The following is a 17589-nucleotide window of genomic DNA, read 5'->3' as shown; positions in this document are numbered from 1 at the left end:
TGTGGTTCACATTTATATATTTGTTGGACAGCTTTGATCTAGAAAGTAACTGGTAACCTAGAAAGTGAGGAATTAAAAGCTGCCCTTTAGCAAAAGCCTCTGTTAAGTACAATAGGGCTTCCTAGGTGATGCTAGTGATAAAGAACCCATCTGCCAGTGCGGGAGCCATAAGTAAAGTAAGTATAGTCTGTAAAGCTTGGCACCTAGAGGCATTTGACTCATGGTCAAGTCCCAGAAGACCCAAGTCCTTACAAGTCTTCATGCTGTTTCCATTGCCTGAGATAATCTTTCCTAGTACCTGTTCACTGTGATTTTTCCTTATCATTTGAGACTCAGTTCAAATATCAAATATTGACTTCCTCTGCAAAAGCTCACTCCACCCTGACAATTCCACAGTCCTTCTGTGTATTGTAATTATCTGTGTTTGCATATTTCTCCTGAGATCCTAAAGGAGGGGGTGGTTGAAATACATGCCTAGTACTGTATGTATTGGGTTCTTAGAGGATTTTTACATAGTGAGTGAATATATAATTGAGTGAATAAATGAGTTGCTAATTTAATAAGCTTGGTTATTTGTCTTTTCCTTCTGGGTAACACTGGCAATTAATTTGGCCTAGGCATGTAAGCATAGGATTTTACAGGAGTCAGATTTAGTGAAAAGTCGTGAAGAAGCAACCCAGGTAGAAAAGCAGAACTTTCTGGAGCTGTTTAGTGTAGGCTCCATTGCTCTCATTTCCATTTTAATATCAATAAAAGTATTATAATAGCATGATGCAATAAATGATCTTTTTTTAAACATAAAGATTATGTATAGTACAGTCTTTTTCTCTTTTTAAAGGTGCTAATTTTAGGAGGGGCTTTATCAAAACTGGTTCAAATTAGATTTTTGATACTTTAGGGAGTGCGTTTTTAAATATTCAGTTCAGTGTTATAGATTCTACAAGTGTGGGGTAGTATTCATGAAGATAAATGTTGCAAGCCTGATTTCTTAGAAATCAGTAGGTTAGGAAAAAAAATACTAGAATAGCTTTCTTTAAGGATTTATCTTTGGGTCTACTAGTAGATATTAACAGTTTATGATCAGTTAACAGTGATATTAATGATTTAGATATTTCAGACACTGCAAGACACTCAGTCCTTGTTTATCACTACTTCAGAGTCAACATTTTAGAAATTTAGAAGCCTTGAGTTTACTCAGGTGGTTGGTTGTCTATATATAGGTCTTTAAATCATTGGATGTTTGCTTTTATGGCATTATTCTTTTGATTTTTATGACATTTCAGTTTTGGTGGATAGCAGGAAAGCAATTTTCTTCTGAATGTTATATGAGGTTAATTTGAGGTGAAAGAAAATGAATTGTTAATGTATTTTTCTCTGACTTTATATAACTTTATTGTCACTTGGAGTGGGGCCTTCAGAGATTCTAGTTTAACTGGGAAAAACTTTCCCAGCTTTCCAGTCCCTGACTCATCAAAACCAATTTGAAATGGTGGTGATGTTATTTATGGATAGACATATTCATTTTGGAAGTGATGCGCAAGTAGTGAGAATTAGTCTCTGGTGTCTTCTTCCCCATCTCCCTGTGGTCGTTAGTTGAAGGGAAGAAGCTTCTGTATTCATTTATTTAGGAATCCATGTCTGATCATAGATAGTAGAGAGCTAAATAAAAGTACTTTTTACTACTGATAGGAAAATCAAGTGGATATTTGTTTTACCTTCATATTTCTTACCTAATAAGTTACCAGTTTGAGAATATCTTCAAAATTTATCATCTGTTCACTTCCAGCACCATTGTTTTGACTTATGGCAGTATTATTTCTTGTCAGGATTTATTGCATTTCACTTTTGTGACTCTTTCTTTCTCTCCTGCCGAAGAGTGGACTTTTCTAGTATCAGATCAGTTACTCTTTTGCTTAAAATTCTTAATTTCCTCAGAGCTGTTGTGATACAGACCCTTCACAGTATGACCTCCAGCCTCCTTCCCAGTCATAAATTCCACCATTTTCAACAATTAAAGGTATTACTGCATAGTCTTCTGGCTTCTTCTGTTGGTATTGATGAGTCAATACTCAGCATAATTGCAGTTCTCTTGAAGGTGATATTTTCTTTCTTGTTGCTTTTAAGAGCCTTTGTGGTTTGCTTTAAAATAAACCTCTGTGTAAAAGATAAATTTAAAAAACCTCTGTATTATACAGTTTTACTATCATAAATCTTTACCCAGCTTGGGATTCTTTGATCTTCCTTTGAGCTCTGGCATTTTTTAACACTTCTGGAAAGTTTTTAGCCATTATTGCTTCAAGTTTTTTCTCTCATTTTAGGGCTTTTATTAGATGTATTTTGGACCTTCACATTCTCCATGCCCTTTTCCCCAAGTTGATTATTGTGAAAAGATAAATAGAGGATTAAATAAGTTTTATTTCAGCCATAAAAATAGAATAATAGTAGACCAGTAAAATTGATGTAGAAGACTATGTAATGACATGCAAATATTAACAATATAACAAATGAAAACAGTATGCATAATGACCCCATTTTTATGATATGTATATTTATTAATATTATTATTTTATATTTACCAAAGTAAAAGAACAGATGATATTTACCAAAATATTAGTTATGCAAACACCATAGGGTAGTGGGTGATTTTGTTAGATTTTTTGGGGGGTGGGGGGGTTTGGATTTTTAAAAATTTTCTATAAATGGAAACAGGGAGTCTGTTTTCATTTCTCTTGTGTATTACCTAGGAGGTGGAATTTCTGGCTCATACGATAATAACTCAGTGTTTACTTTTTGAGGACGTTCCAGAGTTTTTCAAAAGCACTTACATTCTCAACAGCAGTGTGGGAGGGTTTTAATTTCTCCATATCCTGGTCAAAATTTTTCCTCCTCGCTTAAACTGTTTTATTTGTACCAAGTAGTTCCACTCTTAAAAACTTCATTTTTACAAGTATGTATTAACACTTCTCTAACTGTATGATGGAACAGTTGTCACATCCAGTCCCTGAAATAGCTCTCTTCTCAAAATTTCGTGCTAGTACAGCTCTTTCTAGCTTTACTGAGATAATTGACACATAACATTGTATAAGCTTAAGGTGTACAGTGACCAGCACTTACAGCCATCCTACTGGGTGTAAAGGAATATTTGTTTGTGGTTTTGATTTGCATTTTCTTGATGGCAGTGATGTTGAGCACCTTTTCAGATGGTATCAACCGTTTGTGTATCTTTGGAGCATGTCTGTTCAGACACTTAAATTGGACTGTTTGTCTCTTCCATTGAATTGTGAGAGTTGTTTACGTATTCTGTATGCAGGTTCCTGATCAGATTTGCAAGAATTTCCCCTATTTTGTGTCTTTTAACTTTCTTGATAATATCCCTTGAAGCAGAAAAGATTTTTTAAAAAATTTTAGTGAAATCCTACTATCTAATTTTTCTATTGTTGCTTGTACATTTTACTAGTCATAGTTAAAGGATCCATTCAGACAATCTAATTTCCTGTTATTGTCAGAATTGGATCTTGTAGCATCTTATGATTAATACAGTTGTAAGCATGGTGTGTACCTATAGTAGTTTTTTGTTTTTTTTTCAGCTTATCATTTTTATGTATAAATTTTCTTCTATTTATATTGCCCATGCTTCCTTTTTAAAAGTTGTGTTATGTTCTGTGGTTTTACTAAAGTTTGTACTTGTCATTTTTTGCTTGTTTTTTAAGTTCATGATTTAAATAATGCTGATAGGTAGCTCTCCCATCTAAAAACTACATTTTTTCTTTCCTTAGGTCGGGTTGATTTAAAACAGTTGATATCAAAGAAGATACAGTTGACAGCAGAGGCAGAGGTAAGTAATTCTCTCTTCCAGAAACAAAAATGTAGAGTTTTAGAGTAAAGGGTTTTATTCAGTGCAGTTTTTAATGCTAAACTGTTTAAAGAACTATTTACTTTTCTTATCAGTTGACATTATCCTGTGATGAACAGGAAGATAAGATCTACCATCTTGTCATTCTGCCTAAGAACCAGATTATCATTTTTTCCCTCTGCTATCATCCATCTGTCACATTTCCTGGCTTTTACCAGTAAAACTCAGGTTTAGTGAACATGGCACAGTTGATGCTTGTATGAAAGTATCTATCATGGTTCATAGTAAATAATGGGCCTTCAATAAACATTGAATCTGAAACTAGAGATTCCCTGTTAGGGGTGTAGAACAAATAGAAATATCAATTTGCAAACAACATTAAGAGATTTCAGGGAATTCCTTAGTGGTCCAGTGGTTAGGACTCAATGCTTTTGCTGCTGTGGCCTGGGTTTAATCCCTGATCAGGGAACTAAGATTCTGCAAGCTGCTGAGTACAACCAATAAATAAGTAAGTAAACAAACAAAGACCTTTCAGGCAAGGGAAACAGTTCTACAAGTTTAATTTCACCAGAGCCCTCAGGAAATCTGGAGGACAAAGAACACTTTAAAAAAATGAAGGACGGGTGGTGGTACAGTGGAGAAGAATCCGCCTGCCAGTGCAGAGGACATGGTTCAGTCTCTGGTCCAGGAAGATTCCACATGCTGCAGAGCAACTCAGCCCATGAACCACAACTGTTGAGCTCATGTGTTGCAACTACTGAAGCCTGTGAGCCTGGAGCCTCTGCTCTGCAATGACGAGTAGCCCCCGCTTGTGGCGACTAGAAAAAGCCTGCATATATCAACAATAACCCAGTGCAGCCAAAAATAATAATTCATTAAAAAAAGTCAACTACTATGTGTGCCTGAATGTAAGTTGGCTTCAAATGCAAGGCAGACAGGCTCCCTTTCTCCCAGTAAGAAAATTACTTCCAAATTGATTAGCCAACCTGAAAATATAAATGTCCAGTGATGTAGATGAAATAACCCTGTTTTCATTTATTAATTAGTCACATGTGCATGCACGCATATACACATTTATATTGTTGTTTAGTTACTAAATTGTATCTTTGCGATCCCGTGAACTATGGCCTGCCGCCTCCTCTGGCCATAGGGTTTCCCAGTCAGGAATACTGGGTGAATTTCCATTCCCTCCTCCAGGGGATCTTCCCAACCCAGGGATCAAACTCGCACTTCCTACATTGGCAGGTAGATTCTTTACCACTGAGCAATTAGGGAAGCCCCCTACAAGGTGTGGGGTGGGGGTAGGGGGTCTGCCTTGTATTTGAAGTCAACTTACGTGCATTTGGCCTTCCCTGGTGGCTCAGACAGTAAAGAATCTGCCTGTAGGTTTGATCCCTGGATTGGGAAGATCCCCTGAAGAAGGAAATGGCTACCCACTCCAGTATTCTTGCCTGGAAAATTCCATGGACAGAGACTGACTGGCTATAGTCCATAGGGTCGCAAAAAGTCAGACACGACTGAGCAACTAACACTTTCAACTTTTTTCACTTACATGCATTTATATAGAATACTGTAAATTTAGATTTTTATCTTATTTTGTAAAACAGTATATCTAAGATAAAAATAGATATGTAAGATATGCAGGGCATAGCTTGAGCAGAGGTATGGAGGTAAGCAACTTAAACTGTATCTTGGAAATGACACTTGATTGACATCTGTGCCCCTGGTGGAGTATGATAAAATAAAATTTGGGCTAGATTGTAAGGCATTTTTTTCCTCTGCCTTCATGCCCTTATTCATGAAGCTCTTTCTGCGTGAAATTTTCTTTAACTTTCTACTTTCACCAATCAAAATCCTGTATATTCTTCAAATTCTAACTCAAATGCTGGTGCTTCTGAAGTTTTCGGAAACCCCAGCTTGAAATGTTACCCGTCCTACTTTATACGTCTAAGTTCTTAGTTTATGCCATTAGCATATACTCTATAATTGTTATACACAGCTTTGTTCTGAATGAATCACCAAAATTCCTCTGGTGAACTTATAGACAATTTAACTTAGGAGTGTTTTGATTGGCAATTTGGTATCAAATGAGATTGAACATCTTGCCATTATTAATGAATTAGAATGTTTCTGAGGGAGATGTATTAGGAATGCTATACTGATATCAAAGTTGAAGAAACTATCGAGTTTGAAGATGAGACCACATTGGAAGCTCCTGTAATATTTTTAATAGTCTAGTGACTAAACAGGGGCAAGGAGGAGAAGGGAACCACATTTAGAAGTCCTGTTGTAAAAAAAAATAAAAAGAAGTCCTGTTGGGTGCTAGGCCTTAAACTAGGTATTTTATATATATAACCTTATTTACTTAAATTCTCCCTTTCATAACAATAATGTCTAACTGGTTATATTTTTTTGTTGTTTTCTTTTATTGGTTACACTCACTAATGTGAAATGACCATTGAGATGGGAGGTATGTGAATATTTTTCAGAGTCTTGAAATTTACTTGTTCTTTTCCCTTGTGGGTCTTAGAAATAATTTTAAAGACAAATGAAAATAAACAATCTTTCTAGTCATTTGTTATTTGGTGTCATGTTCCAATCTGGTTGGCACACTTTTCCCTTAATGTTTAAAGTGAGAACACTGGACTAGTTATCTGCAAGCTCCCCTTCAGCTCTAATAGTATGTATCATTGTTGTGTATGTAGCTAACTTAAACTTTTGCTCCTAATTCTCTACTTCCTATTGTAAATAGAATAGATAATCTATAGATTGTATTGGGCAACTCTTTGTACTCTATGTAACTAGAGTTGTCAGATATAAATACAGTATACCTAGTTAAATTTGAACTTCAGACAAACAACAGTTTGTTAATCATCATGCAATATTTGAGACATAACCTAGTCTCAAAGTTAGTTGTTTATCAAATTCAAATTTGTTGCTTAGTTGCTAAATTGTGTCTGACTCTTTTGTAATCCCAAGGACTGTAGCCAGGCTCCTCTGTTGGTGAGATTTCCCAGGCAGGAATACTGGAGTGGATTGCTATTTCCTTCCTTGGGGAACTTCCCAACCCAGGAATTGAACTTGTAAAGATGTTAAGATTGTCAAGCAAACTCTTTAGACCTAAGGGAAGAGAAATGAGAGAAATGATGGCATTAGTGGGTTGAACTGATTGAATTTCTTGAAGTCACTTCTAGATCTAAATGCCATCATAAAAAACTTTGAAATACTCAATTAAAAAAAATCTGGTGCTAGGGGGATCATACGGCATTGTGTAACTCTCAGTCATGACCTTTTAAAAGCCTCGTAATTGTGTTGTAACAAGCCTTTAAAGATCTTGGAACAGTCCAGTTCAGTTCAGTCACTCAGTCATGTCCAACTCTATGTGACCCCATGACCTGCAGCAAGCCAGGCCTCCCTGTCCATCACCAACTCCCGGAGTTTACTCAAACTCACGTCCATTGAGTCGGTGATGTCTTCCAACCATCTCATCCTCTGTCGTCCCCTTCTGCTCCCACCTTCAATCTTTACCAGCATCAGGGGCTTTTCCAGTGATTTAGCTGTTTGCATCAGGTGGCCACGGTATTGGAGTTTCAGCTTCAACATCAGTCCTTCCAATGAACACCCAGGACTGATCTCCTTTAGGATGGACTGGTTGGATCTCCTTGCAGTCCAAGGGACTCTCAAGAGTCTTCTCCAACACCACAGTTCAAAAGCATCAGTTCTTTTTACAGTCCAGCTCTCACATCCATACATGACTACTGGAAAAACCATAGCCTTGACTAGACAGACCTTTGTTGGAACAGTCCAAGGGAGATTCAAATGATTAGATTAGAACTACATTCTCTGCAGTAGTAGAGAAATTAGCTATCTTTAACATTGTGGTTTTTTTTTTTTTTTGGTTGCAAATAACAGACACCTACTTTGCCTTATTTAAGTATAAAAGGAAGTATATTTGAAAGATTAATGTATGTCAGAATCCTAGGAGAAGTTGAACACTCAGACTTTGGAAAGGGTGTTTATTTTAATGGCAAGAGTTCAGCTACTTCTGAATTTTTCAGTTAATAAGTTTTCCAGTCAGACTTTCTAAGCTCAGAGTTTCAGGTCTACGAGTGAGAGAATTGAAGTTTGTTCAGAAGGGCAGGGCCATATGGCACTACCCTAACCTAGACTTGGGGTGCCTCTTCTCACGTTTGAGGACAATTTCCAGAGGAAATTGAGTATATTGAGAAGAGGAAAGAGGATATCTTTTCTATAGATATTTGTAGAACTTTTATCAATGTACACGATTTTATAGGGGAAATGTTAGGTCTAATGTGAAAATTGGAAGGGATGAAAACTTTCTATTTCTACTTCTTAAAAATATACATTTATGTTTTGTTTGTTTCTTATATACCGTAATATACCATTTCTAGTCTTGTTTTTCACATCAGTATCTAATGCAGCTGCCTGACCATTAAAGGAGCAGTCCATAATGAATGTGACTGAAATGGAATGTCTGCAGATGAGCACTCCTCTTCACACTTTGATTTGTTTGAGTAAACTAAAGAAGTTTTTGGATAATCCCTGTGTATTGATTTGTTGGAAGACTGCTAGAAAGACAGGTCTAAGTGTTTTCTGCCTAGAAATTCATTGATCATTTGTATAAGTTGAGGTTAGCTTGTGCTGTAACAGTAACACAGAATGGACCCAAATAATTGTGACTTAAACAAGATAGAAGTACATTTTGCTCTCATGGGAATGATCTGGAGGTGAGAGGTCCACAGCTGGTGTGGTAACTCTGGTTCCTTCCTCCTCCCTGCCTCACCATTTGTAGGTCATGACCCATTTTCTCATTGTCCAAGTGGCTCTAGCCATTTCATCTGAGATTCAAAGAACAGAATTAACATAGGGAAGGAAACAGGGGCAAGGAACCAGGTACCAGCTGTCTTTTAAGGAAGTTTTCTGGAGGTTTGGTCAAACCAATTTTGCTTGTATCTCATTGGTAAGAACTTAGTCTCCTGGCCACAGCAAGGTGCAAAGGGAGACTGGGAAATTTATTTATTCTGGAATTTAAATGCCCAGGTAGCAAATTAAGGGTCCTGATACTAAGGAACGGGGTGGGAAATGATAGGTTGACTGGTAACAGTCACTGCAACAACTGTCTATTGTAGTTTACTACCTCTGGTCTTCTGATCATTTCTTACCTTCTTCTGGCTGTGTAAGTGTGACTACATTCTTCTATTTCCCTTTCTGCCTTTTCTTATTTAAATACATAAATGTGTTAGTCTCTAGTCTACTTGGAACCTTGAGAAAGTTCATTGTTCTTTATGATTTCATCACTTATTTACAAAATGAAGAAATGTCCCTCCCATATACTGCCTTTGGGAGTGTTCAGTAATTTAGTTCTGTGAACAACACTTAACTTGGTCCCTTGGTCTGTCAGGTACTACTTTAGGAGCTTAGATTTTGGAGAAGTCATTTTTCATGCTAGCTGATAATTCTACATATAAAATGGATAAGCAAGAGGGGCAACAACTGAATTAGATACCTTTAAAGTGTTCATTGGCGAAGGCAGTGGCAACCCACTCCAGTACTCTTGCCTGGAAAATCCCATGGACAGAGGGGCCTGGTAGGCTGCAGTCCCTGGGGTCTCGAAGAGTCAGACACGACTTAACAACTTCACTTTCATTTTTCACTTTCATGCATTGGAGAAGGAAATGACAACCCACTCCAATATTCTTGCCTGGAGAATCCCAGGGACGGGGGAGCCTGGTGGGCTGCAGTCTGTGGGGTCGCACAGGGTCGGACACGACTGAGGCGACTTAGCAGTAGCAGCAGCAGCAAAGTGTTCATTGAAAGCTATAAAGTGATGTTACTGTTAGTTGGTATTTGTGATAAGAAATTATGTGGTTTTAGAGCTCTATTGAAAAAATTACAGGTGATGGTTACTCTCTGTTTTGTAATTAATGAATCTAAAACATCAAAATTAGTAATGTTCTACATATCACTGATTGAGGTACTTTCTTTTCAAATATTTGTTTTCTTTTTTAGTGCCAAACAAAAATCAGTGGAGTATTAGATTAAGTATTTTCTTCAAAAAAAAAAAGCACAAGGTTTTAACAGATTTTATTTTAATGTTGTGATACCATATCACAACAGGAGGATTGTTTTAAGAACAGGAGGAATATATTTTCTTAATGTAGGTTTTTTCCTGGTTGTAGAAGTAGTATAGGCTCAATGTAGAAAATTTATATGAGACAAAGTTTAAAAAGGAAACATAACCCATATACCCATCACTTGGAAATAATATTTTGGTTTATTTCCTCCAAATAATTTGTTTTCCTTCTTGTATCATACATGCAGATCCAGGTAGACACATGTAGGCATTTGTGTCATAGATACACTGGCAAAATCAGCATCAATTTATATAATCAGTTTGTGTATTTTTCTTAACATCATTTTGTGGGCTTTTTTTGTGTGTTAAAATATTCTTTGAAAATGTGATTTAAAAAAAAATGATTTCATGATAGTCATTTATATGGATACATCATTTGGTAACTACTGGGAATGTAGTTTTACTCCTTTTTTATTTTCTAGCATTTAATAATGGCTAATGAAGTGAAGGAGGTAGGCAATGATGATGAGAAGCAGTAAAATATACCATTAGGATAGTTAAGATGAGAGAGCTACCTAAGTAGGTTGAGGTTAAAAAGTGTGTTTCAGGTCAGTTTAGGCTGATAACAATGTGATATCAAGAATATTAGAGTCTAACTTAAGTTGGGAGATAGCCCAGGATGAATTTTATTTTAAACAAAAAGGGGTTAAAATTCAGAGCTCTGATTTCATTAGTTCTTGGCTTATCTTGAACTTTGGCTTCCTTCTTAAGGACTATGTAATAGTTATACTCAAGACTTTTTTTCCCTTTGGAGGAGGAATTTATTACAATGCACTACTTAGGACTGTAAATTTCTGCTAAACAACACCTTTTTACTATATTACCTGCCATTTTCAGGCTACATGTACGTACATCATTGACTTTTTAGGTTTTACTTTTTTGACTTACGTTAATCATATAGAAAATATTTTATATAAAGTATGGTGGAAAGCAATATAATGTAATGTGAACTTAGGTCATATACTGGAGTTCTGATCCTAGTTCTGTAGCCTACAAGTGGTGACCTTGGGTAAGTCACATCACTTGACTTGTTCAGGCTTAGATCTCTGATGTGTAAAATAGGCATTCTGTTACATACTTCAGAGATTGTTTTAAGACTAGAAATTATACATAAAAGCCCCTTAGAGAGTATCTAGCATAAAGCCGTCATTTAATTAATAACAGTCATTGCAGACAATAATAACCATGGTGATTTTTACTCCCCTCCACTTAATAGTTTCCACAAAGAAGTCAGGGCTATTTTTTTTTTTTTTAGTATCTACTTTCTGCTTTATATTAGTAATAGACATTGAGTAAAGTGAGCAGTTGTATGAGTAGGAGTTTTGGTGGCAGGAGTTGATTTCAAAAACTGTTAGGAAATGTATTTATCACCTATTTTCTTGGCAGTCTCTTTGCTAAGAGCTGGCTGTACTGTGGTTAACAAATAGACATAGCTTTAAAGCCAAGCAGGGAAGGTAGACATTAAGACACCAAAAAAGAACTATATAGCATTTCAGATTGTATTAAGTGCAGTGATGGAAAAGAATAAGATGCAGTAATTTTAGAGTGAATTGTCAGGGGAGACCTCTCTTGGACAGTCAATTTAAACACTGTATTAACCTATTCTGTTGTGTTACCGACTTTGCCTGAAAGTCAGGTTTCTGGTTCCATGCCACTGTGAGGTTAAAAGATTCTCTGTGCAAAGCCAGGCAGTGAATCAGAGAAACAAGTAATTCATGAACTGGCGGTATGACCTTATGGAGTTAGAGTATAATTTATTTTTAAATTCCTTTTTTACTTACTAAGTTACCATTTTATTAGAAAAAGATATAATAACTCAGGAACAGCCAGGTGGGAGAGACGCACAGGGCAATTATGGGGAAAGGACACCGAGCTTCCATGCCCTCTGACGGTGCCATCCTCCCAGCATCGTCATGTGTTCACCAGCCCGGAAGCTCAAGAATATAATATTTTGTGCTCTGTGCTCAGAGTATATATTTTTACTTGGTGTTTCTTTCTCTCAGCCTACTTTTTTTTTTTTTTTCATGCCTCTGTAAGGGTTATTTTATCCAAAAACAATCCTACTTTTTTCTCATTTTAAGATTCAATCCAAGTAACCCCTGTTTGGAACGCTTTTTATTGTAGACGCATTCTCCTTCTAAAGTGCAAATGTGAATGTGTTTGTAAACCTTGTGCTTATTAAAACACTTTATGGTTTATTATGGTTTCTAGTTGTCCTTAGGATAAAATGAAAAAATCCTTAAAATGAGTGAATTCTCTGGCAGTCCAGTGGTTAGCACCTCTCACTTTTACTGCTGAGGGTGCTGGTTTGATCCCTGGTTGGGGAACTAAGATACGACAAGCCTCGTGGTGTGCCCAAAAATAAAAGCTTAAAATGGCTTAAAGGTCGGTCATGAACGAGACCATGTTTGCTTCTCCAGCTTCATCTCTGATCACTAGTGCACGTCTGCACTGTGTTCTAACAATAGGATCTTTGTTTCATGGTGGTGGTTCTGGATTCTTAAGATCTTAGAGGTTGTCTTCATCAGCTGCTTGTTTTAAAAAACAAAGTTCTTTGGTAAATTAGAAAAGCAGGGTGCTTAGATAGTTTCTAGTTAATGGTCTGCCTCCTTCCATCATCCTTCTGTCCATCTGTTGTGCTGGGACAATCATAGTCCATGGCTGGCTGAAATGAGTGTTAATAGGGATGAGATTGAGAAGATAAACACATTAGAAAGCCTATAACATTCAGTCTCCTTTTTAAGATTATTGATAGACATTTTTAGACAGATTTATTGTGGTCACGTCTTGAAGTTTCTATTAAAACCAATTTCATCTAATAGAAGAACTCAAAAGAAGGCAGAAGTGGAGCACTCCTTGTACTATGTTTTTCTGTATTCCCTCTTACAAAAGGAATGACAGTAATAAGAAGTCACTTTTTATTTTTCATCAGTACTTGGATATGTGAAAGAAGGAGGAGGCTAAAGAAACTTGATAGTGTCCACAATAGAGTTCTTCCTTATGTCCTGGGTGGCAGCAGCTTCTATCAACTTTAATTCCTCAGAGAAAGAGGACAAAGGCATTGTTGATGAAAAAAATTAGAAAGTCCTTTTAAAAAAGAAATGAAAATTTTTATTTGAGCCAAATTGAGGATTATAACCTGGGAACAGCCTCTCAGAAAGTTCTAAGAACTGTTCCACCTATGAGAGGTCATAGATAGTTACATTTTGAGTCAGAGGCTATACATTAAATGACATTATTAACAGTTTGCACAACCCCCATGGGAACTATGGGTCATGGGGGCCCTTTCCAAGATTAAGAGGGAAGGTTATCTCTGAAGGAGTTGTGACCCTTGAGGAGATTAGGAAGGTATGTTATCTCCTAAGGAGGTCAGGTTAATGCAGGTGCATAATACATGCTAAAGGGAAAGGAGGTTTGGAGAGGCAGAGAAAAAATTTCTTTGATCCATCTTGTCTTGCCATAAAATGTACATTTTATGTCATCAACATTAAGAAATGCCTTTATCAAACCCAAGTTTGTGTGCCTGGTGCACTATGAAACCAAACAAACCGAAATATCAGAGTTTAGAGCAGAGAAAGGTTTATTGCAAGGACCAAGCAAGTGTTACTCAAAAAACTGGGTTCTCTCCTTGGTAGGTGTTTGTTGAACCAAAAGACACAACCAGGGCAAAGAACAGGAGAGTGACTTATTACTTGGAGAACTCTGGGGGTTTTCCCAAAATAATGTCTCTCCAACAGCGAAATTTGGAAAGTCTTAACCTAAGGGTACATACATACTCATGAAGGGGCTTGAGCTGAAGAAAATTCAGCATAAAATTGGGCCAGAGGTCAACAGAAGCTTTAGTTGAGTAGAGGTCAGCATTATTCCAGCTTCCACCTTGGTGAGGACCTTAGTTCCTGCTGAACTGGAAGTTTTATTGTATATCCCTTGAGGAGGAACTAGGATTGATTAATCGTTGAACTATTGTTTTTTGAGTCTTTTTCCTTTGTTCCATGCATTCCCTTACTTCCCTTAAGATCTTTAATTACTGAGACCTGTTCAAGGGCAAGCATTGTGACCAGACTTACATCACAAAATTTCTTAAGGCCAAAAATGGCTTCTCTTTTGTCAAGAAAACTATGCCTAGTTTTCTTTCTCTGGGGACTCTCTACCCTGCCTGCCTGCACAAGGAGAATGTATGGTTCGTGCTCAAAAGACCTGAACTCCTGGTGGTTTTCAGGGAAGAATTTTTTAAGGCAACTTTTGGGGTGACAGGGCAGCATTTGGGGAGAGAACGATAGAGTGGCAACTTTCTTCTGATTGACTGGTAAAGAGGTAACAGGGTGCTATTCCAGGAACCTCAAATCAGCAACCTTCTGGTTGGACCAGTCTGCGATGTGAGCCTGAAGTTACCGTCTTCCACCTGGAATTGTTCCTGAAGAACAATTTGAAGATATGTATCAGTTAGTTATGTGTTGAAAAGTAGTTGACTGACTGACTCTTTGTGACCCCACGGACTGTAGCCTCCCCAGGCTCCTCTGTCCATGGAATTCTTCAGGCAAGAATACTAGAGTGAGGAGCCATTCCCTTCTCTGAGGGATCTCCCCAACCCAGGGATCAAACCTAGGTCTCCCACATTGCAGGCAGATTGTTTACCATCTGAGCCATTATATTACTCCTTACTATATCCCTTGAGGAGGAACCAGGAAGGACTCTTTTACTGTTGAACTATGTCTTGACTGCTTTTTCTTTGTTTCTGCATTGTTGTTGTTCAGTTGCTCAGTCGTGTCTGACTCTTTGTGACCCCTTGGATTGCAGCACACCAGGCTTCCCTGTCCTCCACTGTGTCCCAGAGCTTACTCAGACTCATGTTCACTGAGTCAGTGATGCCATCCAACCATCTCATCCTCTGTCGTCCCTTCTCCTGCCTTCAGTCTTTTCCAGCATCAAGTTCTTTTCTAATGAGTTGGCTCTTTGCATCAGGTGGCCAAAGTATTGAAGTTTCAGCATCAGCCCTTCTGATGAATATTCAGGGTTGATTTCCTTTAGAATTGACTGGTTTGATCTCCTTGCAGTCCAAGGGACTCTCAAGAGTCTTCTCCAACACCACAGTTCAAAAGCATCAATTCTTCGACGCTTAGCTTTCTCTGTGGTCCAACTCTCACATCCATACATGACTACTGGAAAAAGCGTAGTTTGACTGTACAGACCTTTTTGGCAAAGTAATGTCTCTGCTTTTTAATATGCTGTCTAGGTTGATCATAGCTTTTCTTCCAAGGAGCAAGCATCTTTTAATTTGTGTGTTTCTGCATTAGTAACATCTAATTAGTATGAATCCATTCTTTGGAATGCAGAGAAGGTTTAGGAGGCTCAAACCTTTTTCCTTCAGCTAAGAAATAGGGGACACAGAAACGCTTTTATACCTGGAAGGGTCCCACAGGGTCCTGCTTTGTTTCACTTCCACTGAAAGAGTAACTCAGAATGTAAAAGTGAGTTAAGTTTGTTTCAGGAACCTTATTCAGGGACCCTGAAGCCCAGGAAATAGTCTCTCAGTGACTGTTAGGGGAGTGTTCAAAAGAAGCAGGAGAGAAATCAGGAGATATGTGTGTGTGTGTGTGTGTGTGTGTGTATGTTATTTTTGCCTGGAAAAAACATATAGTCAGGCATAGAAAGATTACTGCCAATCAGCTTACTGTTTAGGAGTCTGCATATCCAAAGCACAGAGTTTTTCTCCATTCTGAATTCTCCCGGGGGCAGCGGGGGGCTGTGGACAGGGTGACTGCACTGCCTGTAGCTTGATCCTTATAGAACTGGAATGGTGGGCAGCATTCTTTGTTTATAGTAGAAGTTTTGGAGTATAAGGGGAAAAGGAATGTGAACGAGAATGGTCTGATTGCCAAGGAGGGTGAGGATAAGGAGACTGCTATAGTCTTTGGAAGTTGCAAGTTTTTTGGCATGTGTGGCAACAGCTGATCTGTGGGCAAGATGTGACTAAGGTACAGAGTTCGTGCCTTGAGAAGCTGACTGAGTATGTTTAAGTTGAGTTAGGTAGATTAAGACCTGATTTCAGCAGCTTTTACTGATACCTTTGTAACACACATGATGTGTACCCCCCGCCCATGCTTCTGGACTTACTTAACCCAGTACTTAATTGAGAAGGGTCCTGATTCCAGGGTATGATGAATCTAGTGAAAAGAAATGGCTTAATTACTCATTACCACATCTCAAGATCCCAGGCTTCTTTTTGTAATGCTGAGTAAGATTTCAGTGAACTGAAATGAGTAGGGGGTAAAGTGTTAAGACCAGAAATGGTTTAGCCCCTCTCCTGCCACCCTCCCCTTCTTTTCTGACTTCAACTCTCATCACTGTTTTGCTTCAACTATGATGTCCTGTTTCCTTGCTATTTCACAAACATGTCAAGGGTGTTCCTGCCTCAGGCCTTTTTACATGTATGCTTTTTTCTTTCTGGTACTTTTCCCACATATAAATCAACTAACTTGCACTTTTTCCTTCGACAGATCGTCTCAAATGTCATCTTAATCTTTGAGGCTTTCCCTGACCTCTCTATGAAAAATAAAACCCTCTTTCCCTGAGTCCCTCTTTATTTCTTGCCTTAACACCGTCTGGCATACTGTATGTCCTGTTTACCCTCGTTGGAATTTTAAGTTCCCTGCGGACAGGGACTAGAATTTGTTCACTGCCATCTCTCACCAGTGCTACAAGCAGTGCCCCAACAGTGCCCAGAACTGTACCCAGCACTCAGTGGAATGAATGAATTCTTTCCTTTCCTCTCTTTCAGTATATTTCTGCGTTGGACAACATTTTGGTAGTTGGAAAAAACCCTTGATTAATTAAGCAGTTCAGTTTTTTTGCTGCTGCTGCTCAGTCGCTTCAGTTGTGTCCGACTCTGTGCGAGTGCAAAAGCATTAATAGGGTTTAATGAGAAAAGAACCTTTTTTTTGTGTGTGTGTCACTTTTTTGAGTGTTTTGTTTTTGGTTGGGGAAGCATCATACCTATTGAAAAATTTCAGAATGAAGAGGGGCATGTAATTGAAATGAAACAAGCAAAAGAAACTAAAAATACTATTTGAATAACCTTAATGTGAACAAGTAATTTTATAAAACTCTTTATTTCTTCCAGGGGACATAGGTTCTCTATGTTTTGTCCTTAAAACTGTAGCAGGAAGGGGAACCCTTTCTAGGGCCCGAGAATGGGCTCTTGTCTGACACTGGGAGATGAATTGTCTGAGAAGACACATGTGCTGAGAAGGCAAGAGACTTCATTGGGAAGGAGCACCCAGGTGGAGAGCAGGAGGGTGAGGGAACCCAGGAGAACTGCCCTGCTGTGTGGCTCGCCGACTCAGGTTTTATGGTGGTGGGATTAGTTTCCAGGATGTCTATGACTCAGGGTCCTTCCTGGTGGTACATGTAACACTCAGCCAAGATGGATTCGAGTGGGCATTCTGGGAAGTTGGTAGGACATATGGACTGGCATCTCCTTTCTCTTTGTGACCTTTCCTGAATTCTTCTGGTTGGTAGTATTAGATTGGTGCAAAAGTAGTTGCGGTTTTGCATTGTTGAACTTTGCCATTTGATATTGGAA

General features: G+C 38.0%; 1 protein-coding gene across 4 annotated transcripts in view; it reads left to right on the top strand.

The window, feature by feature from the left end:
* Positions 1-17589, top strand: part of SOAT1 (sterol O-acyltransferase 1) — a 66258-nt gene that overhangs the window by 23112 nt on the left and 25557 nt on the right. For all 4 annotated transcript variants that reach the window (XM_043485434.1, XM_043485432.1, XM_043485433.1 and 1 more), the window contains one exon: positions 3777-3835. In XM_043485434.1, the coding sequence (XP_043341369.1) occupies positions 3777-3835 (59 nt within the window). The remainder of the gene's footprint in view (positions 1-3776; positions 3836-17589) is intronic.

This window comes from Cervus canadensis, chromosome 13 (genome assembly GCF_019320065.1).
Source record: "Cervus canadensis isolate Bull #8, Minnesota chromosome 13, ASM1932006v1, whole genome shotgun sequence".
Lineage (NCBI taxonomy): Eukaryota > Metazoa > Chordata > Mammalia > Artiodactyla > Cervidae > Cervus > Cervus canadensis.
This window is presented reverse-complemented; position numbering and strand designations above follow the sequence as displayed.